A 23,849-nucleotide genomic window follows, 5' to 3' on the forward strand; every position below is an offset into this window, starting at 1 on the left:
AAGTTCATTTAATCCTCACAAGAACCCTATGAAGTTTGGTACCATTACTCTGTTTTGTGAGGAGACGCACTGAGGTCAGATAACGCCCAAGTTCACACACTGAGAACCTGGGACTTGGCCTAGAGCAGCGCTCTTGTTCTTTTGGTCAGTTGTTGAACAAAGACCTTGAAGCAGTAGGGTATGTGGGGCTCCTGTGAGGGGGCCACTTTTCTGGCGGGGGAGAATGAGTGAGGAAGGTTGAAGCCAGCTTTGTCAAGGCCTCCAGAGGATCCCCAAACAACAGTGACCCAGAAAAGAGATTTTAGGAAGATAAGTGTGTTGCAGGGTGAATTAACCCGTAGTAAGAGTTCCTTGTGGTCGGCCCCCAATCCCACTTCCGTTCAACTTCCTTATTTCAGAAAGAGGCACGTCGGGATGGGTTCGCGGACTTTCGGGAGCGGGTCTCCTGGGCTGGATAGCAAAACTCCAGGCTCTGGACCGCGGAGGAACCACCGAGTTGAAGCCGCTCCCGCCTTCCTAGAGAGGAGACGGCCGTGGTTATCGACCGCGGCGCAGCTCGTGACGTCACGCCCGCCGGGCGCCTCGGGGGCTTGCTCTGCAGCGCCCCGGTGCGGCGGAGCGTCGTGAGTGGGCGTCGGCGGCGGCGTGGGAGCCCTGCCGAGCCCGGTCTACTTTGCCGGCTGCGGTGGTTCCGCCCCGACGCTTCCCTCGACCAGGGTCCGGCGGGCCGCAGCGCCACTCCCTTCGGGCCGAGCAGGGACCTTTGGAGCTGAGGCCCTGGGATGGGAAGGGAGGGGCGAAGGCTGTTCGGGAGCCCCGATCTGGGAGTCGGGAGCCCCGATCTGGGAGTCGGGAGCCCTGGGTTCCGTTGATAGGCACTCGATCGAGCAAGCGGACCTCTGGGTACAACTTAATTTTCTGATGGCCAGGAGCGAATGCTGTCCCTTTGCCACTTCGCGGAGCTGTGCGTGTTGAATGAATATACCTATGTGAGTTACCGCCTTAAGTTTTTATTCTCCAAAAGCAATAGAATAGATGCTGTATGAAGAAATACAGACTCAGTGATTTAACAGCAGGTCGTATTTATTGACAGCTTACCTGCCGGTATTGTTCTAATCACTCCTTAAGCAGCCTCATAACCGTGTGAAGTAACTGTTATCTCCATTTAACGATAGAAAACGAGCACAGAAAGGTTGAGTAGCTTACCCAAGATCACTTAGCCGATATATGGTGGAACAGGGATTCGGTCCCAGAGAGTGCCAGCCCCAGAGCGCATGCTACACTGGGCTTCAGGTCTATGGAGGAAGACAGAAGTCATCAGAGTATTCAGAGTGGGAAGTGCTACAGTGGAGATGTGAAGTGCTTTCAGAATGTTGAGGACGAAGTGCCTTGAGACGTGAACATTTTTCCCCAAGGAAGAGCCGTGGTGGTTCACATTTGACCTGAATACTAAATTTTACCATGACTTTGAAAATAGTTTGTTCAGTGTCAAATAAGAGGTGCGTATGGATTGGGTTGGATTAGACTGGGAACCAGGTCTATGTCTTTTAATACAGTATTTTCTATTCAGAGAGGTCCTTAAAACCCTCTTAGGAGGGGGCTCCTCAACATCTTGCTACAGACTCCCCTTGTCCTTTTTGGAGTTTCTGCTTCAAACAGAGACAGTTTTTCCTGAAATCTCTCCACCTCTGACTGTGGGACAACAACTACTGGGGAGTTTCCCTGCTGTTAACAAAGCCCATTCTCAAAAGAGATGATCTCATTCATTGCTTGACACATAATAGCTGCTCAGTTTGTACCTTTCACTTTTTTTTTTTTTTTTTTAGAGAAGAAGGGAGAGACAGAAACATATTTGTGAGAGAAACATCTATCGGCTGCTTCCTGCACGCCCCCTACTGGGGATCAAGCCTGCAACCTGGGCATGCTCCCTGACCAGGAATGAAACCCGGACCTCACAGTCCGTGGGAGGATACTCAGTCCACTGAGCCACACTTGCTGGTCTCAGTTTGTACCTTTCAAATAAAATGCAATAGCCAGCATCATTCAAAGATGGATTGGAAGGGCTTGATTTGAAGTTTTTGCTGTTTTTACATCTGCTTTTTTAAATCAAAGAATCACAATGTTGGTACTAGAAGAAGCTTTAGGTATTTATTTTTTTCCATTTGTTTTCACAGATAAGAAAAAAATCACAGCTGAAGTTGAGTGACTTACTTCCAGTCATTGAACAAGTTAGTGGTGGAGTGGAGACTAGAGTCCAGATCTCTTTACTCAGTTTAGGGCTTGTCTCACTGCCCTCTGCTGGGGCCCTACAGTCTTTGACTTCTGAAGTCAGCGTCTTCTCTGTTAGATCCGGGCAGGGATGAATGGGGAGAGGGGCTTTGGGCTCCAACCTTAGCTCCTGTGGAAGAATTTTTAACCCAGGATGCTTAGTCCTTAGGAGCACCTGCCCTCTTTCTTTGTGCATTGTCACATCTCTCTGAAGTCTACGCACGCACTGACCTTCTTGTCCTTCATGATAGGAGAACAATGATATTATTTTATTCATACATAAAATAGTCATTTGGTTAGGGATGGGATATTCCTGGGTTCCACTGAATCCAGAGTACGAAGAAAGTAGGCTGACAATTTGTGATACTCTTTCTCCTCCCTCTGCCTCAGATCCTTGTCCTTTCTCAAGAGAAGAGTCCCCAGGAGATAAACCAGTATCACTTGTGTTCCTAACAGCCTGTCTCTGGGTAAGTGAAATTGAACCAGAGAGCCCAGGATGAGTGTTATGTGGTAGCAGACCTATGGGGGTCCACCAGTGAGCACTGGAGCTAGACCCTTCAGACTGAAAACAGGAACCACCCAGAAATGGGACTGTCCTATAGAAATCAGAGTGCAAGTGGCCTATTGTGAAAGAAGGCTGTGACATAATGGGTTACAGGACAGATCAGAGGTTACACTAATTTTTTGTTATCACATTCTTTTTTTTTTTTTTTAATCCTCAGATTATATTTTCCCACTGATTTTCAGATAAAGTGGGAGGGAGGGGGAGAGAGAGAAACATCAATGTGAGAGCCACACCTCGATTGGTTGCCTCCCACCCGACCCCAACTGGGGCTGGGAATTGAACCTGCGACCCTTCTGTCCGAGGGCTGATGCTCTAACTACTGAGTCAAACCAGCCAGGGCTAAGACACATTCTTTAGTGTAAAAAGGGCAAATTGGATAGCAGCACCTATAGAATTATTTTATTTATTTAGAGAATCAAATGCTGTGTGTGTGTGTTGAAAATATGTTAAAAAAAAAAAAAAAAAAGACCCAAAGAATATACTTCAAACTTAATAATGATAATCTCTGGGAAGGGAATGGGTTTGTTTAGGTAGGGTGGGGTAGTGATGATTATAAAAATTACTTTTTTTATTCTGTATACTTCCACATTATCTAAATATTTTTAAGTGAGGATGTATTTATGTGTAACATCATTAGAAAACGAAAATTAAAAGGAGCTCTGAGTAAGAATGTGTTCATGTCTCCAGCATCACCCTGGGAAAGGTTGCTCTCATGTGCAGTACCTAAACATCCATTCTCTGATGCTGTGTGCCTTTATTCAGGGCACCAGGGTTTCAAAGTTTGATGCCATTAGGATTGTCTAAGTATTTCTTTCAATCTCTCTTTAATTATGTGTTTTCCAAAGAGTGTTCTGATAACAATGATTTGTTTCCCATACAATTTTCCTATAATGGAAAGAATGTGTTAACCAGCTGAACAATGGGCATAAAGTTTTTTCAATGTAAATTAATCAAGTGACTTTCTGTTTTCTACATCATTCTCCTTTAGAATTGTATTCATATACATCAAATTCTGAAGCATTTCTTTGGCTTCAGAGGCGAGGGCCAGATCCTGGACCATGATGCTGTAGTGAAGCTACTGTCCAATGGGAGCTTCTTCCCTAAGAACCATCTGAATCTTACATTTCTGCAAACAAGACAGTCATATGTTATTTTCTTGCAGTAAGCAGGACTCTAGTTTTCAAACCTAGAGACTTCCCAATTGTACCTCGGGGGAGAGGTAGAGGTGCTGAATGTTTTGGAGAGGAAAAGAGGTCCAAAGAGACCTATCCGGGAAGGATTGCTTAAATGGACCTAGTGAAAGTTACAGCCTGGGTCACCTTTCACATCTTGAGAGAGAAACTCTTTAATTATCACTGATCTGCCAAGATATTGCTTATGGGTAATCTAAGGAAATACAATTACTTCCATCTATTTTTTGAGGAGTAAAGACTATATAAGTGGGTAGTAATTTTCTCCAAAAGTTAATTTACCCAAGATTAGTATACTTATCTTATTCACATTCTCCTACTATTTATCACTGTTTGAACCTAAGTTACCTGGATTAGTTTTTAGTATTTGGGTGTTTCAGAGTCAATCACTATAAGGAATTTTACAGATTTCCCAAGACCTGTCACCACTTAATCTCTTTCTCCCTATCACCTCTTCTGATCTTTTCCCAAGGTCACTGTAGTCTCCTTTCTCTATTATTGAAAAGGGGATAAAAATCAAGACTCTATATGCAGTTCTCTGTTCTGCACAGAGGACATTTATCTTTGTGAATTTTTTTCAGGGGAGAAGCCCACCCTGGATGGCACAGCGTTAAATGACTTGAGGAAGGTGTGGAGTCAGAGCGCCTGGTCACTGGGGGTTCACCTTTGGGGAAACTGCAGCAAGCTGGACAAGACTAGGAGGGGAAATCCTGCAGGAATCGTTGAGAGGACACCACCTGTGCTCATACACACAGCCTTTCCCAGAACAGTGTTACTCTGACAGTAATTATGTTTGAGAAAGTACCTTGTAACTAGCATGAAATTGAGAGAAAGTTTCTTCTACACCTGCACCTACTGGACAGACACCCTTCCACTGTGTTACAGGCAGCATGAGTTTTTACCAGATTCCACTGCAAATGAAACATCAGACACTTAATATGCAGAAGAAACCTTCAAAGTGTAGTGAATGTGGAAAATCCTTTACTCAGAGATCATCTCTTACTCAGCATCAGAGGATTCACACAGGAGAGAAGCCCTTTGCGTGCAGTGAATGTGGAACTCGTTTCCGTAAACAGTCAAATCTTACTCAGCATCTGAGAATTCATACAGGAGAGAAACCTTATACGTGTAATAAATGTGGGAAAGCCTTTCCAACAAAAGCAGTCCTTGTCCAGCATCTGAGAATTCACACCGGAGAGAAACCCTATAAATGTAAGGAATGTGGCAAAGCCTTTTGTCAGAGTCCATCCCTTATTAAGCACCTACGGGTTCATACTGGAGAGAAACCTTACAGATGTAAGGAATGTGGCAAAGCCTTCAGTCAGAGCATATGCCTTACTCGTCATCAGAGAAGTCATTCTGGGAATAAACCCTATAAGTGTAATGACTGTGGGAAAGCCTTTACTCAGAGTGCGTGCCTTGTGCAGCATCAGAGAATTCATTCAGGGGAGAAGCCCTACATTTGTAGTAAGTGTGCTAAAGCCTTCGCTCAGAACGCTGCCCTTGTTGAACATGAGAGAACTCACACTGGAGAGAAACTTTATAAGTGTAGTGAGTGTGACAAACCTTTCCGCAAACAAGCTCACCTTAGTGAACATTACAGAATTCACACTGGAGAAAGACCTTATGAATGTGTTGAATGTGGGAAATCCTTTAGGCACAGTTCAGCCCTTGTTCGACATCAGAAGCTTCATGCTGGAGAATAAACTTTGGATATAACCAGTGTGGAAAGACTTGTGTGGAAACTCCATTTCCCCCTAAATTCTTAGTTTTAAGACTCAGTCTTCAGTTGGGTTGGATATTTTGTATGTTGAGCAAGAGACAATGTGTCCTGAAAGTTAAGAAAATAGTCTCAGTATAAGATAGCCTTGAGTTTGATGCCTTCTCTGCCACTTTCTATGGGTATGACCCTATCCTCTCTGAGCTTCAGTTTTTCCCACCCCTCTACACCAAAGAATAATGAGGATACTTGCTAGGATTGTCTTGAAATAAAACGAGCTGTACATAATAAATAACTGCCATTAACTGGCTTTGAGTTATAGATGTTCCAAAAGTTTGTAAGCGTGGCTATTAAAAACAAGCAAAGGTCAGCATTAGTTTTTTTGTTGTTTGTTTGATTTTGTTCTATTGTATTTTTCCTTACAAACATTCTTGACATTTCGGCACCATTGCCACATCCTAGGATTTTCGCCTCTTCAGTACTGGACATGGGTTGCCCTTGATAAGCCCTGTCCTTGAAAAGGGCATCAGGAAGGCCCCAGAAAGATGTTGGCTTTTGGAAGTGATGTGCCCTTCTCAGTGCATCATATTAAGTCATGTCAGTATGACTTATTACTGGTAATGGTACCTTTGACCATTCAGATAAGGCAGCATCTTTCTGGTTTCTCCATAAAGCGACTAGCTTTCTTTTGTACTTAATGAGTATCTTGGGGAGACAAACTTTGAGACTGTAAATAATCTGCTTTTCAATATTTTTGGCCACTAATTTTGGCATCTTTTTTTTTAATCCTCACCTAAGGATATGGTTTTGTTTTGTTTTTTATCCTCACCCGAGGACATTTTTCCATTTTTGTTCAGGTAGAGTGGGAGGAAGAGAGAGAGAGAAACATCGACGTGAAAGGGACACATCCCAGGGCCGGGGACAAACTGCAACTGAGGTACGTGCCCTTAGCGGGAACCGAACCCGGGTCTCTCTGGACCACAGGCCGAAGCTCTAACCGCTGAGCCAAACCGGCCAGGGCCTAACGATATGTTTTTACTGATTTGAGTGAGAGGAAGGGAGAGGGAGTGAAAAAAGATCAGTGTGAGAGAAACTGATTGTTTGCCTCCCGTATGCACCCTGACTGGGGATTGAACCTGCCACCTTTTGGTGTATGGGACCGTTCTCTAGCCAACTGAACCACAGCAGCCAGGGTTAGTTTTGACATCTTTTTTTTTTTTTTTTTTAGAGGTAGAGTGGGAGGGAGGGTAGCGGGAAGAGAGAGAGAGAGAGAAACCTCAAGGTGAGAGAGACACATCCATTGATTGCCTCCCACTAGACCCCAGCCAGGCCGGGGATTGAACCTAGAACTAAGGTGCACATGTGTGACTGGAATCAAACCTGCGATTCTCTGGTCTGTGGGTCAATGCTCTAACCACTGAGCTAAACTGGCCAGGGCATAATTTTGACATCTTTCGATGAGTCTGTCCAACATCACTTATTTATTAGTTTCCTATGGCTGTTGTAACAAATTATCACAAGCTTGGTGGCTTAAGAGAACAAAAATGCATTCTCTGAATTCTAGAAGCCAGAAGTTTGAAGTCAGTTCCATTAGGCTGAAGTCAGGGTGTTGGCAGGGTTTTACTCCCTCCAAACACTTTAGGAGAATCTGTCCCTTGCTTCTTCCAGCTTCTGTGGCTGCTGGCATTCTTTGGCTGGTAGCCACATCATTCCAGTCTCCGCCTGTCTTCACATCGCCTTCTCTGTGTCTAATCTCTCTCTGCCTGATGGGTTCTGGATAATCCAGGATTATCTTTTTATCTCAGGAGCTTTACTTTAATCAAGTCTGCAAACACTTTACCTTAGAAAATAACATTCAGCAGTTTCAGGGAGTAGAACCTATCCCTTTGGAAGCTGCCATCCAATCCACTGCAACTTATTACCGTGGAATTTGCCAAGTGGTGACTTTCTATTTTCACCATTTCTTCTTTCCTCTTATTTAATATTTATTTATAACCATACAAATGTTCATTCTTTGAGTTTCAATCTACTACTATCATTTATTTTCTTGTTCAAATTGTTCCAGATTTGGCCACTGGTAATTAGCATTCATTCTACTGTAAAGACCCATCCCTTCTCCACTTATAACCTTTTTTTTTTTATCCCCACTCGAGGACATTTTTCGATATTTTGTTCAGATAGAGTAGGTGGGAGGGAGAGAGAGAGAAACATCGACATGAAAGGGACACATCGAGTGGTTGCCACCCACATGACCCAACCAGGGCCGGGGACAAACCACAACCGAGGTACGTGCCCTTGGCGGGAACCAAATCTGGGGCTCTCTGGTCCGTGGGCCGATGCTCTAACTGCTGAGCCAAACCGCCCAGGGCAAGGAGCCATGCTTTAAGAACCACTGGTGGATTAAATAAAACAGAACAACAACAAACACACATTAGAGAAACATTCTCTTTCATTCTAACTACATTTATAATCCTCTTAATATGCTATGTATTGTTCTGGGTACTGAGGATAGTGGTGAATCAAGTCTCTGCCCTGAAGATTTCCACATCTAGATATACTAAAACATTAAAATTTGCAATAATTAAAACAGTGTGATGTTGGTGCAAGAGTGGATACATCAATGATACCTGTTAGAAAAATACTTGGCTTTATAACAAGTGAATGTACATTAAAGATAGTATTGCATGCCCGGCCAGTGTGGCTCAGGACTGTCCCATGGACTGAGAGGTCCCGGTTGGATTCCTGGTCAGGGCACATGCCCAGGTTGTGGGCTCGATCCCCAGCAGGAGGCAGCTGATAGATGTTCCTCTTACACATCAATGTTTCTATCTCTCTCCTTTCCTCTCTCTCTCTCTAAAAAAAAAGAAATTAATAAAAGCCCTGGCCAGTTTGGCCCATCGTTTAGAGTGTCGGCCCACAATCCAGAGAGACCCGGGTTTGGGCCCCATTAAGGGCATGTACCTTGGTTGCAGTTTGTCTCCGGCCCCGGTTGGGGTTGTGCAGGAGGCAGCCACTCGATGTGTCCCTTTCATGTCAATGTTTCTCTCTCTCTCTTCCTCTCTCTCCATCTCACTCTATCTAAAAATAAATAAATAAATAAATAATAAAAAAATCAATAAAAAAATTAAAAAAAGAACTGTGGACTCCAAAGAGATTTTTAAAAAGAAAGAAAAAGACAGTATTGCGGCCCTGAACAGTTTGGCTCAGTGGCTAGAGTACTGGCCCATGGACTGAAAGGTCATGGGTTTGATTCATGGGTTGCAGGGTTAATCCCCAGCCCTGGTAGGGGTCGTGTGGGAGGCAGCCAATTGTTGTGTCTCTCTCGCATCAATGTTTTTCTCTCTCCCTCCTAGGAAGACAGTACTGCAGAATGGCTTCAAGCCTAAGTTGTATAATTTAGAGACAGTTTCAGGGCTCTGTAGTCCACTCACTTGAATCATTTGAGTATTCTTTACATTAAATCTTTTTTTTTTATCCTCACCAGAGGACATTTTTCCATTTTTTGTTCAGAGTGGGAGGGAGAGAGAGAAAGAGAGAGAGAGAAACAATCTACATGAAAGGGACACATCGAGTGGCTGCCACCCGCACCATCCAACCAGGGCTGAGGACAAACTGCAACCGAGATATGTGCCATTAGCAGGAACCAAACCCTATCTCTCTGGACCGCAGGCCAACACTTTAACCACTGAGGGCTACATTAGATCTTAAAATGGGGGAAAGATAGATGTGGCAGCAAATTCATGATAGGGATGCTCTGAAATTTTAATTCCTGATGCTGTGGCTGGGAAAGGGTGGGACCTTGACAAGCCCCCAGTTTTGGCTGACTTAGAGTAATGAGGAAAATTGTTAGGCTATCTACTCCCCAAATTAGAGAAATCTCTCATTCAGATGGTCTTTCAAGTGAGAAACACATGTGGTTCTAGAAAAGTTACTATTCAAGAAAAAATATACCAAAATAAATTCCAGAGGGAACAAGTTTAAATGTAAAAAATAAAAACAAAGCACAAGAGAATACAAGTGATTTTTTTTTTTTTTTATCCTCACCCGAGGACATTTTTCTATATTTTGTTCAGATAGAGTGGGAGGGAGAGAGAGAGAGAAACATTGACACGAAAGGGACACATCGAGTGGTTGCCACCCACATGACCCAACCAGGGCCGGGGACAAACTGCAACCGAGGCATATGCCCTTAGCAGGATCCCAGCCTGGGTCTCTCTGGACCGCAGGCCGATGCTCTAACCGCTGAGCTAAACTGGCCAGGGCCCACTTGTCTTTCTTTACATACATCAGATCCTAATTGGTATCAAGATCATTTCTATCAGATCCTCACTTATACAAGACCCACTTGTTATCTCACAAGTTGCCAGAACTGTCACAGGGCTACCCCTGGCAGGAGCTTGGAAGTATTCTTTTTGTTTTTTTTCCTTTATTGATTTTATTTTATTTTTTTTATCCTCACCTGAGGACATTCTCTCAATTTTTGTTCAGATAGAGCTGGAGGGAGAGAGAGGAAGAGAGAGAGAAACATAGACATGAAAGGGACACATTGAGTGGCTGCCACCCGCATGACCCAACCAGGGCCAGGGACAAACTGCAACCGAGGTACATGCTCTTAGTGGGAACCTAACCCAGGTCTCTCTGGACCGCAGGCCGACTCTCTAACCACTGAGCCAAACCAGCCAGGGTGGAAGTATTTTTGACTACACTCATTATCATCTCCCTGACCCAAAGTGGGGTTTTGCTAAAGAGGACGATACAGTAGGGGATCTGTTTAATTATAAAATCCTCTGTAGCTATTCATGTTAGGCTTTGAATTTTATTGACATGGAAAAATACTCACAATATAATGTCAACTGAGAAGCAAGATAGAGAACAGACACAATACAATCTCAATTTTATTAAAATATATAATACACATACATACACACCCCATAAGGGAATTAACAAAGTGTTAATACAAGTTAACGTCTACAGAGTTGGCATTTCGATTCAAAGGGGTATTGATGGATGGAAACTGTTTTTATCTTAATAATTTTTTTTTGTTATTTTCTAAATTTTCTGTAATGCATTTGTAATATTTTTATAATAGCAAAAAAATTATTTAAAAAAATACCCAATATGCTCTTAAAACGAAGTCCAAAATGTTTATACTTATTAATTTTCATCTTCACTGTCAAAAGAAAGGAGGCTACTGTTTTTTATTTGCTTTTGTGAATTCTTTTTAACTGAGTCCTGATTATTAATTTCATCTTCATTTGTCTTTTTCTTTTTTGAGCTTGCTGTTATACCTGAATACTTTTCATCTGGGGAACGTTTGACTGGTTTTCGATACATGATTCTTCCATCAGTTGAGGCCGGTTCTTGATCTGCAGTAAAAACAAAGTTAAAGAACTTTCTTTTCCTCTTGTTATTTTGCCTTTATCAGAGAGTCAAATGGCAAGAAAATCTCATATTGTATTGAAGGAAATTCTACAGTTCAGTCTGGTCTTCTCCACTGCCTCTAGCTATATGCAACAAGACATGCAGTCCCTCACTAAAAGCTCAATGAAGTAGTCCAGAGTACTGCCAGTCCTTAACGTTTTCATTTAAATTAACACTTACTTCTCATAACAACCCAATAAGGTGCGCACAATTATTGTCCCCATTTTACCGATGAGATAACTGAGGTTGAGAGGTGAATAACTTGTTCAAAGTCATACATCTGGTTAAGTGTTAAAAGCCAAAGTCTGAACCCTAGGATTGTCTCCTTCAGACATACCACACTATTATATAAAATAATTTCATACTCTAGGCTCCTTAGTTGTTAGAAAAACCAGATTACTTTCAGACTTACCTGCTTTGGCAGCCTTTATTTCAGCTTTAATTTTCATGACTTCTTCAGGTGACAGGTCTCCCTTTTTTAAAACCACCACTTGGGGCTGTTCATCTTCTTTGTCACTGTGATCATCGTCTTCATCTGGGAGCTGAGGCTGGATTCTCTAGGGGAAAACACAAACATGACTTGTAGGTTGCTGACTCCAAACCAAACACAACCCCTGTCTCTGTGAGAAACTAATTACTAACTTGAGAAGGGTAACTTTACCGACTAAATGTGTTTGGCAATACATTTTCAAGTAACTCAGGAGCCTAAGCTGTTAGGTTGGGAAGACTGCCAGCTACCCTCTGGTGCCTATCCAATGGGATTGGTCTTCATCTCAGCAGGAGCCCAGCTTGCAGTTCCCAGTGCCAGAGGCCCTTTGCTTCCCGTACTGCAGGGCTCCCGCCTACTCAGGAGAGTGCTGAACCATATCACTTCTGCTTTTCATCAGTCCTTTTCGCTTCCATCTCTTTTTTTTAATCCTCACCCGAGGACTTTTTTCCATTTTTTGTTCAGATAGAGAGGGAGGGAGAGAGAGAGAGAGAGAAACATCAATGTGAAGGGACACATGGAGTGGCCGCCACCCGCATGACCAACCAGGGACGGGGACAAACTGCAACCGAGGTACGTGCCCTTAGCGGGAACTGAACTCGGGTCTCTCTGTACCGCGGGCAGACGCTCCAACCGCTGAGCCAAACCAGCCAGGGCCTCTTCCATCTCTTAAAGTGCAACAAAAAATAAGTAACCACCACCAAGTACAGAAAGCAGCAAGTAAAAGGAACTCTTTCTCCCACTCTCATTCATCTCTCCTCCCAAAAGCTTGTTTAGGAGTATCCTATCAGCTGTTTTCTAAGTGCATACAATTATGGAGGTATATAAAACATCTTGCGCTTTTCTTTTTAAATTATGAAATTACTTGACATTTTCTTTAATGATATCCATTTATTAACTATTCATTAGTTTTGCCTATTTTTCTCTGAAAGTTTCCAATAAATGACAACAAAGTAGGCAGTTAATAAGTACTTTCAGAAAATGGGAAAGTGAAATAAAATCATTCCTAGTGTTCATTAGATTGAGAATCATTAATTCTGACTTTTGTTTATACAACTGGCTGGAAAACAAGAGAAACAGTATAAGGAGCAATGGCAGCAACCCCTGAGGACTGTTCAAATCCACTCCTGAATTAACTCTCAAGAAGGTGAACAAAATGATTTAGAACTCAATCATATGAGGAACTCCTTTCTTTTCTTTTTGTTAACAGATCACTAGAATGATGATTATATTGCCAAACCATCGAAGAATGAAGTTGGTTTCACACACACAGGAACATAGGGTATCTCGTTTAAGGAAAAGTATGTTGGTTATATAAATAAGCCCAAATTACTGGTATTAATTGGAAAGCTTTTCCCTCCAGAGTTCTTCTAAGATAGCATTCTAAACGATAATCATAAAGGTGTTAACTATGAACACATGATCATCACTAGGACCTCAAGCAAACTATAAAATTAGGTCTCATTTTTCACATTGCTGAATCTATGTCTCTTTTCTCAAACCTCATCCTCTGTCCTCATCCACTATTTTTGGTCCTGGGAATCAGTCATTCCCTGATCATGTCCTCTCTAACCAAAAATGGCTACTTGTTGACTAATGAATATGGTCTCACCTCCATCAGCCCCTCAATCACCTCTGCATACATTCCATAACTCACCATCTCTACCCTTTTACCCACACTGTTCCTTCCATCCCTACCTGCTGACCTATTCATGCTCAAGATTCAATCTAAATATCCCCTCCTCCACGAAGCCTTGCTTGATGACAAGTATAGTCATCTAACCAATTTAACTTTTTTTGAGAGAGAGGGAGAGAAACATCCATGTGAGAAATGTCCATCAGCTGCCTCCCGCACGCCCCCTACTGGGGACTGAGCCCGCAACTCGGGCAAGTGCCCTGAACCGGGAATAGAACCGGGACCTCTCAGTCCAATGGACAATGCTCAGTCCACTGAGCCACACCTGCCAGGCTAACCAATGCAACTTATCACCCACTATTTGGTGCCAGGCACTACGCTAGGTGGTGGGAAAAAAACAGGAATTAAGACTCTAAGTTAGAAATTTTGATTTGGTGGTGGAAATACATAGGAGAGAACGTATTTGCAATGCCAAATGATATGAATTATTACAGACGATAGGACAAAGTGAAGAACAGAGAAGGAATATCTGGGAGAGCTTAAAAAGGCTTCACAGAGGCAGTGACCTCTGAAGACTGAGATGAGGCATGCAGGAAGGTGTTCAAAAATATGGCATTTGGAGATTCCATCTTCTTGTCCTTTTCCAGCCTGACACAGTGCTTGGCTTTGGTACATACTCACTGGATTGAATAATTTCACATAAGTCACTCTGTTTTACTAAGCTCTCGGTGACTCGAGGGGTCGGTCTTAGTGCAAGTGCTAGACACAAAGTGCTAAAAGTTGTTTCTCCATATCTCCGGGTAAGCATGACGGTGGTCTCTTCCTGTCAGGTGGGGCAGTTTTGGTGTGAACCAGTTAGGGCTGAAGCCTGGAGGGCTCAAAAGTTGACGCTCGCTGATCCCGTCCCTAAACTATTCAGATGTGGCTTTTACTTACTTTTCTTTTTCTTTTTTTTGAAACAACAAAGCGTAGGAATAGACCCAGGCCATTCCTCCAAAGATGTTCCAGAATCGAGGCCTGAGGAATCGGGTCATTTGATCGAGTAGCCTCGGTTTATCCGGAAAACGGGACGACACTAACTTTGGGTTTTGGAATAAGCGAGTGAGAAAGAAGAGACAGGAAAGTGATCGTTCTTAACCATCTCCTAAGGACGGGGCGCTTTACCGGGGTCAAATCATTTCCGAGACCTGAACAGCACTCTGAAAACGAGAGGTGCCCGGGCACCACAGGCTGTACTCGTTTGCCCAGCCTGGGGTCCGAGGTCCGCCCGGACGGTGGGTCGGGCGCGGGGGAGGGGCGTGACCTGTCAATACCTGGCCTCCAGGCTAAGCAGAAGCCAGAAGTGGCGGGGCGGGCCGCGTTTCCGCGCCGCGACCGGCCCAGGCTCACCTTGGTCTCTACGGTGGGCCCTTCCCTGTAGCCGACCTGTTCCTTGAAGCGGGCCAGGAACGCCGGCTCGGCGGGCCGCACGTACGACACCTGGTTCCGCTTGCTCATGGCCGCTCAGGGGCAACACCGGCTCCCGGACCCTCGAGATTGCGCCGAGGCGACGGCGCCCGCTCATGACGTCACGTCGGCCCCGCCTCCCGGCGGAGGGCCGGGCAACATGGCGGCGTCGGTGCCGGCGTCAACGTCTCCGCGGGCGCCAAATTCAAATCCGCGGCCATCTTGAGCGAGCGGAATCCCGGCTGGCGGCGCGGCTGCCGGTGCGCGTCTCCCTGCGTTGGTCTGGGGTCCGGAGGTGAGGGCGCCATGGCGCCCGGCTCCAAAAGTAAGTGTGGGGTCCCGGCTTCGTTGTCCGGCCCCGCCCTCCCGCTGGGTGTGAAAAGCGGGAGCAGGCAGCGGCTGGCGCGTTTGGAATCTTTGCCCCTCGAAGACACTGACGGGACAGCTTTCTTCCCTTCCGTCTGTGCTCGGGGCGCACGCAGACCAGAGAGAGGAGGTCCTGGGGCGAGCCGTGAGCCAGGGAGCGCGGCTGGCTCTCCCCTTCTCACTCCTCCGTTTCCTGGCGGGTCTCATCCCGCGTCCCGACCGGGGCTGCCCCTCGGCACCCTCGCCGGAGGGTGGGCCCTGCCCATGTCCACGTCGCCCACCTTCCTGCGGGGGAGAGCGTACCCGTGTCCCAAGCACGGCAAGCACGTCTTTCTGCTTGAAGGGCCCGCTGCACACTCTTAGAAAAGGGACTTTGAAAGCACAGGTCAGCCGTGTCTTTATCGTCTCAATCCCCATTTTTCTCCCCAAGGAGACCCCTCCAATTTCTCACTTTTTTCATGGAAAGGAGCATTGTCCGTTTTCCTTTTGATACACTCTTTACTTTTCGCTGATTTCTGGGTTCTTTTTTGTTGCTCTGTGTTCTACACGCCCCGCCTCTTACATTGCCTGGTCCTTTACAAGTCTTGTTTTTTTAAAGCTGATTTTGAGCCGATCTGCTGGATCTCAGGGAATGGTGTGAATGGTAATGAGGAGAAGCCTATGAAGAAATTGTGAACTTTTGGTATCTGAGCCTTCCAACAACATTAATGTTTCTAGCTGTCAATTTTAATTCTCTGCTTTGTTTGTTGTTTCATGAACCTTTAAGGTCATTTAGGACATTACCTGAACACCTCCTTAAGCTCCCTTTTCGCCTAAAAATGTTTCTTTTCCTCCCCTGTTTTTAGTATTCAGGGGATATTAGCACACAAATTGATACATTATTGGACCAAAATGTTCATCATGCTTTGTGTGCAACCACTTGAGTCAGTAAACCTGGACTCAAGCAAGAGAATTGATGTCTGTGATATAATTAGTGCCAAGTGGTACATGTATGTCTATTAAAAGACTCTGCCCTGTCTATATGCATCACTTTCTACAAGTGATAGGATCAAGGGTATTCACAGTGCCTCCTTTGTGATGGTGGTGATGTCCATGGGGAACTCTACCACTCCATTAAGTTTGTTGGCAAAGTTGGTGTTGGTGACATCCCAGGTAAGTGCTCCTTGCATTCCCAGCGGTCCGGAGACCTGGAGCATGAAGTGAGAACACGGGCGGAGAGAGCCCATGCAGTGCTCTCTGCAGCTTTTACTTTGTGCCCATGAAGGTTATTTCTTGTGACACCTAAACAGGAAATATAAAGTGGTGCTCTTGGTCACCCAGAAGGACCTCCCCCTCGTGCCTCATCTCATGGTCCTAAAGGAAAATTCAGCCAGTGACTGTGATAAGGGAGAAAAAAAAGTGGAAAAACCATCAGAGAGGCAAGTCATTTGCTTGAGATGGAAATATTGGTGGCAGAGCCATATCTTTACTCCACATCTTCTGACTCCAGGAGCAGACTGTTGCCATGTTACAAGGACATCAGGATGATATTGCCTATTGGACATCAAATTGGAGGTGTCAAGTAGGCAATCAGATGTAAGAGTATGGGGCACAGGAGAGTGGTTCCAGGAGAAGGTTGAAATCTGGAAATTATCAGTAGATGTATAGCATTTAAAACCATGAGACCAGATGTCGTCTGGGTGGATAGAGGAAGATCAAGACCTGGGCCCTGGAGCACCCACTGTCAAGAGGTCAGGGAGCTGAGGAGACTGAGAGAGAGTGTCAGCAACTGCAGAGCAGGCTGGATAAGAATGGAATTTTTATATTGCACTTTGAAACACCTTTAATGACTTCTTACTTTTTTTCTAGCTGAGTTACGCAGTGAGACAAATTGTCAGCCTAAAGAGCCAAGGTAAGAAAAGGTCTTGTTAATGAGACCAAAATAATTATGGATGTAGTTTTTCTAAAATAATCATTTAACATAGTAAAGGATACTGGAAACAAGGGATACTTGTTTCAGAATTAAGCTTGGTCCTTGGCTACCTGGAAATCTGGAAAAATCACATTTTCCTACTCCCTGCCTCTCTCACCTTCCAGGTTAAAAGATGGAATCAATAACAATTCTCCCTTGGATGACTCATTTTGTTATTGCTATTGAGAGGATATTAGAGCCCAGCCAGTATGGCTCAGTCGTTGATTGGTGACCCATGCACTGAGAAGTCACTGGTTTGATTCGCGGTTAGGGCACATGCCAGAGTTGGGGGCTCGATCCCTGGTAGGGGGTGTGCAGGAGGCAGCCAATCAGTGTTTCTCATTGATGTTTCTATCTCTCTCTCCCTCTCCCTCCCTCTCTCTCTCTAAAAATCAATAAAATATATATATATATTTAAATATTTTTTTCTTTATTGATTTTAGAGAGAAAGGAAGGGATAGGGAGAGAGAGATAAGAACATCAGTGAGAGAGAACATCGATTGGCCACCTTCTGCATGCCCTCCACTGGGGGTCGGGCCCACAACCTGGGTATGTGCCCTGACCGGGAATTGAACTGGCAACCTCTTGGTGCATGGGTCTATGCTCAACCACTGAGCCACATTGGCCAGGCAATAAAAATATTTTTTGAAAAAAGAGGGAAATTAAGAGACAAGCAGTGTTTGGAGCTATTTTGAATCACCTCCCTTTGAGTTGATTTCAAGTAAAGGTCTGTGAAAGTGACTGTCCTGAAGCAAATCAGTAAAGGGTGTGGGTCATGTGGGACCCTTAAGGAGGAAAATGTAAATGGGGTAAATCATAGGCTTGGTTGGGGAAACTTAGTATAAAAACATTAGAGGTGCCCCGGCCGGTTTGGCTCAGCGGTTAGAGCGTGGGCCTGTGGTCTAGAGAGACCCCGGTTTGGTTCCCGCTAAGGGAGCGTACCTCAGTTGCAGTTTGTCCCCGGCCCTGGTTGGTCATGCGGGAGGCAGCCACTCGATGTGTCCCTTTCACGTCGATGTTTCTCTCTCTCTCTCTTCCTCTCTCTACCTCCCACTCTATCTGAACAAAAAATGGAAAAATGTCCTCGGGTGAGGATAAAAAATAAAAACATTAGCCCTGGCCGGTTTGGTTCAGGGGTTAGAGCGTCGGCCTGCAGTCCAGAGAGACCCGGGTTTGGTTCCTGCTAAGGGCATGTACCTCAATTGCAGTTTGTCCCCGGCCCTGGTTGGTCGTGTGGGTGGCAGCCGCTCGATGTGTCCCTTTCATGTTGATGTTTCTCTCTCTCTCTCTTCCTCTTTCTCCCTCCCACTCTATCTGAACAAAAAATGGAAAAAATGTCCTCGGGTAAGGATAAAAATAAATAAATAAATAAATAAATACAAACAAACATTAGAGGCAATATGAGCCTCCGATCCATTTTTTGTTTTCTTCAGTAAACTCAACTGCTACATTTCTTTGTCTTCAGTAATGAAGGTGATGCCATCAAAGTTTTTGTACGAATTCGTCCACCGACAGAGGGTTCTGGGTCAGCTGATGGAGAGCAAAACTTATGCTTAAGTGTGCTCTCCTCTACAACTCTTCGGCTGCACTCCAACCCGGAGCCCAAGACCTTCACGTTTGATCATGTTGCTGACATGGACACCACTCAGGTAATGATCACTTTGGAGATGTAACTTTCCTTTTGGAACATATAAGATTCTGTTATTTGGAGGATTTTGTTTCTGGTCTATTTAGTTTGATAAATCTCAGATAAGGAAGCTCAAACATTCCATAAGTATTTTAAATTTAATTTTATTAATAATTGTTCTTCTTCCTTAAACTTTGTACCAGAATGACAAGACTCCTTCACTGTTCCACTCCATCCATTGATGGAGTTTAGTGAAGGTGTACTTTTTGGAGTCACTTGGATAATTGATTAGTATAGTTGAACTGCATAATTTTTTTTTTTTTATCCTCATCCTTACCCGAGGACATTTTTTCATTTTTTGTTCAGATAGAGTAGGAGGGGGAGAGAGAGAGAGAAACATTGACGTGAAAGGGACACATTGAATGGTCGCCACCCACACGGGGAGAAACTGCAACCGAGGTACGTGCCCTTAGCGGGAACCGAACCCGGGTCTCTCCAGACCACAGGCCGACACTCTAACCGCTGAGTCAAACTGGCCAGGGCTGCATAATTATTTTGTTGTTGTTGTTAATACTCACTGAGGATATTTTTCTATTGATTTTTAGATAGAAGGGAAGAGAGGGACGGAGAGAGAGAGAAACATTATGTGAGAGAGACACACCAATTGGTCGCCTCCCATATGCTCCCTTACTGGGGCCAGGGACTGAAACTGCAACCCAGGCACGTGCCGTTGACTGGGAATTGAAATCTTGACTCTTTGGTCTGAGGGCCAATGCTCTAACTGTTGAGCCAAACCGGCCAGGGCTGAAATTCCTAATTTATTTATTTATTTTTGGTACATGCCCCTAGCTGGAACCGAACCCGGGACTCTCTGGTCCGCAGGCCGATGCTCCAACCGCTGAGCCAAACCGGCCAGGCCTGAACTTCCTAATTTAAGGGGAATGTCTTAGCCTTAGCAGCTATAACAAAAATATCATAGACTAGGTGGCCCAAACAAAAAACACTGATTTTTCACAGTTCCTGGAGGTTGGAAAGTCCAAGATATCAAGGCCAGGAGATGCAGTGTCTGGTGAGGACTCACTTCCTGGCTTGTAGACACCTGCCTTCTCACCCTCCTCAGTGGTGGAGAGATGGAGGGGTAGAGGAGAGTATGGGAGAGTAAGGGAGAGAGGGAGATCCATCTCCAGTTACCATCACACTGGGGATTGGGGTTTCAACATAAGCATTTTGAGGAGGACACAAACATTGAGTCCATAACAGAGAGTAATAGATTTACAATTACTATGATGTTAATAACTGCTTTTTAAAAAGTACTCACCTGATGATATCTTTTTATTGATTTTGAGAGAGAGAGAAAAACATCTCTGTGTGAGAGAAACATCGGTTGGTTGCTCCCGTATGTGCCCCGACCTGAGATTGAACACAACCTAGGTTTGTGTCCTGACTGGGAACTGAACCGTCAACCTTTTTGGTGTATGAGACAACGCTCCAACCAATTGAGCCACCAACCAGGGCAATAACTGCCTTTCTAACTAAGGACAATTTAGTTAAGATCAAGTTAGTACTGTCCAGTAGAACTTTGTGCCGTGATGGAAATGTTCAGTATTTGTGCTATCCATTGTAGTAGCCTCTAGTCACGTGTGGCTATTTAAAGATTAAATAAAATTTAAAATTTAGTTTCTCAGATTCTCTACCCACGTAGCTACTGAGCACTTGAAATGTGGCTAGTGCATCTGAAGACCTGACTTTTAAGTTTCATTGAATTTTTAAAAAAAATATGTTTTTATTGATTATTTAGAGAGAGGAAGGGAAAGAGAGAAACATCAGTGTGAGAGAGACATTAATCGGCTGCCTCTTGCCCCCCTGCACTGGGGATCAAGCACAAAACCTGGGCATGGGCCCTGACCAGGAATAGAACAGGGACCTCTCAGTCCGTGGGACAATGCTCATTCCATTGAGCCACACGGGCCTGGCTGAATTTTAATTAATTTAAATTTAAATAGCCATATATGGCTAATAGCTACTATATTGGACATTTCTGCTCTTGATTAGTCCCTTATACACATGGATGTTTTTAGTGAGACATTTAGATCTTTAGTTTTTTTGCTTTTTTTTTCTTCATCTAGGGCATGGCTGCACAATGGAAATATAAAGTGAGCCACATACAATGTAAAATTTTCTAGTAGCCACATTAAAAAAATGTTAAAAAGCCCTGGCCAGTGTGGCTAAGTGGTTAGAGTGTTAGCCCATGGACCAAGGGTTTCAGTTTCTATTCCTGGTCAAGGGCACATACCTGGGTTGCAGGTTCCATCCCCTGCCCTGGTTGGGGCAAGTTGGGGAGGCAGTCAATCAATGTGTGTCTCTCACATCAATGTTTCTCCCCTCCATCGCCACCTGCTTCCTTCCCCTCTCTCTAAAAATTGGAAGAAATATCCTTGGGTGGAGATTTAAAAAAAGAAGTAAAAAAACCAGGTAAAATTATTTTCTTTAACCCAATATATCCAAATTATTCTTTCAACATGTAATCAATATGAAACAAGTTATTAATGAGATATTTTCCTGTTTCTTTTTTTCATGCTCAGTCATCCAAATCTTGTGTGTATTTTATACTCACAACATATCTCCAGTTGGAGTCGCCACATTTCAGGTGCTCAATAGCCATGTGTGGTTCATGGCTACTGTATTAGTGAAGGTCTAGGAATTCGTGCATTGTTGATAAAATGGCATGTACTTATATGTTAAAATAAAAATAAAAATAACATTATTTAGGACAAGCTTTTGAGAAAAGCACTAAGTACATATTGGGCTATATATTTTGTGCTAATACCAGTATAATGTTTGCATGCATGTACTAAACAAAATTCTATATGATGTCTAGATATGAGCTTTCAATCTGTAATGGTGTGGGAAATTAATAGACATAAACATGCTTCAAGTTTTTAGAATGTAGTTTAGGAAAAAGGTTTTTATTTTTATGAAATGTTAACATATTTGGTGCTTACATTTGTAGGAGTCTGTGTTCTCAACGGTGGCCAAAGGCATTGTGGAATCTTGCATGAGTGGGTATAATGGCACCATCTTTGCATAGTAAGTTGGCGACTATTGTGTATAAAGGTACAAGGGTACAATGTCAAGTGCTTCTGTTCATTTCCCGTGGCTGATATAACAAATTACCACAAACTTAAGTGATGAAACAACACAAATTTATTATCTCACAGTTGTGTATGTCAGAAGTCGGACACGGTCTCATTGAGCTAAAATAATGGTGTCATCAGGGCTGTGTTCTCTTCTGGAAGCTCCAGGGAGAATCCATATTCTTCACATTACAGGCCACTCACATTACTTGGCTTACAGCTCCCTTTCTTAATTTTCAAAACCAACTGCATGCAACATCGTCTCTTCCTTAGTCACATCACCCTCTAACTAGAGATGGAACAGGCTCTCTAATTTTAAGGACTTGTGTGTTTAGAGTGTCCCAACCTAGATAATCAAGGTGGAGAGTATCTACTTATATTATAGCAGGTTCTTGAAAAACATCATTTAGTTATAACTTTGATATGATGCCATAGGAACTTAACTCTTGTTTATATTGATTTTGCCTATGGTAAAATTGGTTTTGTTTTACATCTTTTACTTAAAGTCGCAGAACCTATTGACAATGTTAAGTGAGGACTTACTGTATTTGGAATTCTGTAAGGAAGATTAGTCTTTTCTCTCCTATTTATTTATATATATGACATGGATGCATGTATATTTATGGCTTGGGTTATAATCATTATATTTATTTATATTTATATTTATGTTTTTGCTCACATTGTTCTTGCTTGACCATTGGAACTATTTGAGGTTGGTTTCTGTGTCCCATTGACATGTCACATCCTTTTGGGTTTTTTAGCACTTGCCTACTTTGTGGTGCTACAAGATGCTCCTGGTTCATCTTGTATTTTCCCTGTCCTAGGCCTAGGATTAATCCAATTCACCATCGAGCCCTGATTCCTTTTAGTGGAGCATGGTGTTTAGGAACCAAGATCTGGGCACCAGGTGTATTTGTTGCTACTGGAGTATCATTGCTTCTAGGCTTTCTCAGACCAAGCTAGGTAATATAAATACTAAGTCATGTATACAGACACATCTCTAGTTTCTTTTTTTTATCCTCACCCAAGGACATTTTTTTGCATTTATCTTCAGATAGAGCAGGAGGGAGAGAGAGAGAAACATCAATGTGAGAGAGACACATCGATTGGTTGCCACCCACACGACCCCAACTGGGGCTGGGGACAAACTGCAACTGAGGTACGTACCCTTAGAGGAACTGAACCCAGGATGCTCCAGTCCATGGGCCGACGCTCTAACAACTGAGCCAAACCTGCCAGAGCTATAGTTGTTTCTTTATCTGTCCATTGGCATCTATATTAAGCTAAATGGTTCATACTGATGTCTATGACTCTAATCCAGGGGTTTAGCATTTTTGTGGGTTCATTCTAGAATCCATTGAATCCACAGGGTTCATTCTATACTTTCTTTTCATCTATAACTTCCCTTGCTGACAGTGAGGAACCTGGCTCCCACATTCTTTCATCCTTTTATCTGTTTGTTCAACCCCAGTACACAAGGAAAGCAGTTTCAGAATTGTTAGCCTATATTCCTGTGAGAAACAAATTTACTGAGTACAGTGGTTATGTACAGATTTATTTTTTTTAAGCCTTACAATTTTCAGTCAAAACCTCATTTTTAAAGTTGCCTAGGCAACTTTCCTGCTCAGCCCTGCAGTGCAGTGCTGTCGTGCAGTGCAGCTGGGTACACTCTGCCCGGGTCCGACATCCTGCTTGGCGTGTTTTGCTTGTTTATTAGATTTGCGTACTTTAAAGTTGACCCTTTGTAGTGTACAGTTGGTCATGTATTTACCACCCTGACTGTTTTGTGGCTTCTGTAGTCAGCCACTCTCCCTTCCCAACCCCTGACACCCGGGGTATACTAATATATTTGCCATTCCTATGGCTTTGCCTTTGTAGGGTGGCATATAGATGGAATCATACACAAATAACTAAACATCAAAATGAACACATGGATGAATACCCCCCCACTAAATAAATAAATAAATGGAATCATACAATACGTAGTCTTTTTGATTTGGGTTTTTTTTCTTAGTAGAATGCATTTAGGTTTCATCGG

At 43.6% G+C, this 23,849-nt stretch overlaps 3 protein-coding genes across 6 annotated transcripts in view; 2 read left to right on the top strand and 1 right to left on the bottom strand.

Annotated features, from left to right (window-relative positions):
* The first annotated feature begins 4,610 nt into the window (after nt 1-4,610).
* On the top strand, nt 4,611-5,995 carry ZNF501 (zinc finger protein 501). The gene has a single exon (XM_036267295.1). It carries the CDS (start codon nt 4,914-4,916, stop codon nt 5,727-5,729), a length of 816 nt encoding a protein of 271 aa, XP_036123188.1. The 5' UTR covers nt 4,611-4,913; the 3' UTR covers nt 5,730-5,995.
* Nucleotides 5,996-10,662: 4,667 nt separating this feature from the next.
* Nucleotides 10,663-14,830, bottom strand: KIAA1143 (KIAA1143 ortholog). Its single transcript, XM_036267212.1, has 3 exons — nt 14,677-14,830; nt 11,577-11,721; nt 10,663-11,109 (listed from the first exon to the last, which is right to left on the bottom strand). Exons 1-3 carry the CDS (start codon nt 14,782-14,784, stop codon nt 10,898-10,900), a joined length of 465 nt encoding a protein of 154 aa, XP_036123105.1. The 5' UTR covers nt 14,785-14,830; the 3' UTR covers nt 10,663-10,897.
* A 168-nt stretch (nt 14,831-14,998) lies between these two features.
* Nucleotides 14,999-23,849, top strand: part of KIF15 (kinesin family member 15) — a 55,558-nt gene continuing 46,707 nt past the window's right edge. For 2 of the 4 annotated variants that reach the window (XM_036266546.1, XM_036266549.1), the window contains exons 1-4: nt 14,999-15,058; nt 16,948-16,990; nt 18,516-18,699; nt 21,688-21,764. In XM_036266546.1, the coding sequence (XP_036122439.1) occupies nt 15,040-15,058; nt 16,948-16,990; nt 18,516-18,699; nt 21,688-21,764 (323 nt within the window). In that variant the 5' untranslated portion in view covers nt 14,999-15,039. The remainder of the gene's footprint in view (nt 15,059-16,947; nt 16,991-18,515; nt 18,700-21,687; nt 21,765-23,849) is intronic. The other 2 variants (XM_036266547.1, XM_036266548.1) reach the window with 1 other exon arrangement.

This window comes from Molossus molossus, unplaced genomic scaffold (genome assembly GCF_014108415.1).
Source record: "Molossus molossus isolate mMolMol1 unplaced genomic scaffold, mMolMol1.p scaffold_m16_p_18, whole genome shotgun sequence".
NCBI classification, from domain to species: domain Eukaryota; kingdom Metazoa; phylum Chordata; class Mammalia; order Chiroptera; family Molossidae; genus Molossus; species Molossus molossus.

Bases quoted from the DNA above. Each gene is read 5' to 3' on its own strand.
- KIAA1143 (XM_036267212.1), bottom strand. From the start codon at position 14,784: ATGAGCAAGCGGAACCAGGTGTCGTACGTGCGGCCCGCCGAGCCGGCG. The intron at 11,722-14,676 runs GTGAGCCTGGGC...GTTTTCCCCTAG, and splicing joins GGCCCACCGTAGAGACCAAG to AGAATCCAGCCTCAGCTCCC. The intron at 11,110-11,576 runs GTAAGTCTGAAA...TTTTTACTGCAG, and splicing joins AATAAAGGCTGCCAAAGCAG to ATCAAGAACCGGCCTCAACT.
- ZNF501 (XM_036267295.1), top strand. From the start codon at position 4,914: ATGAGTTTTTACCAGATTCCACTGCAAATGAAACATCAGACACTTAAT.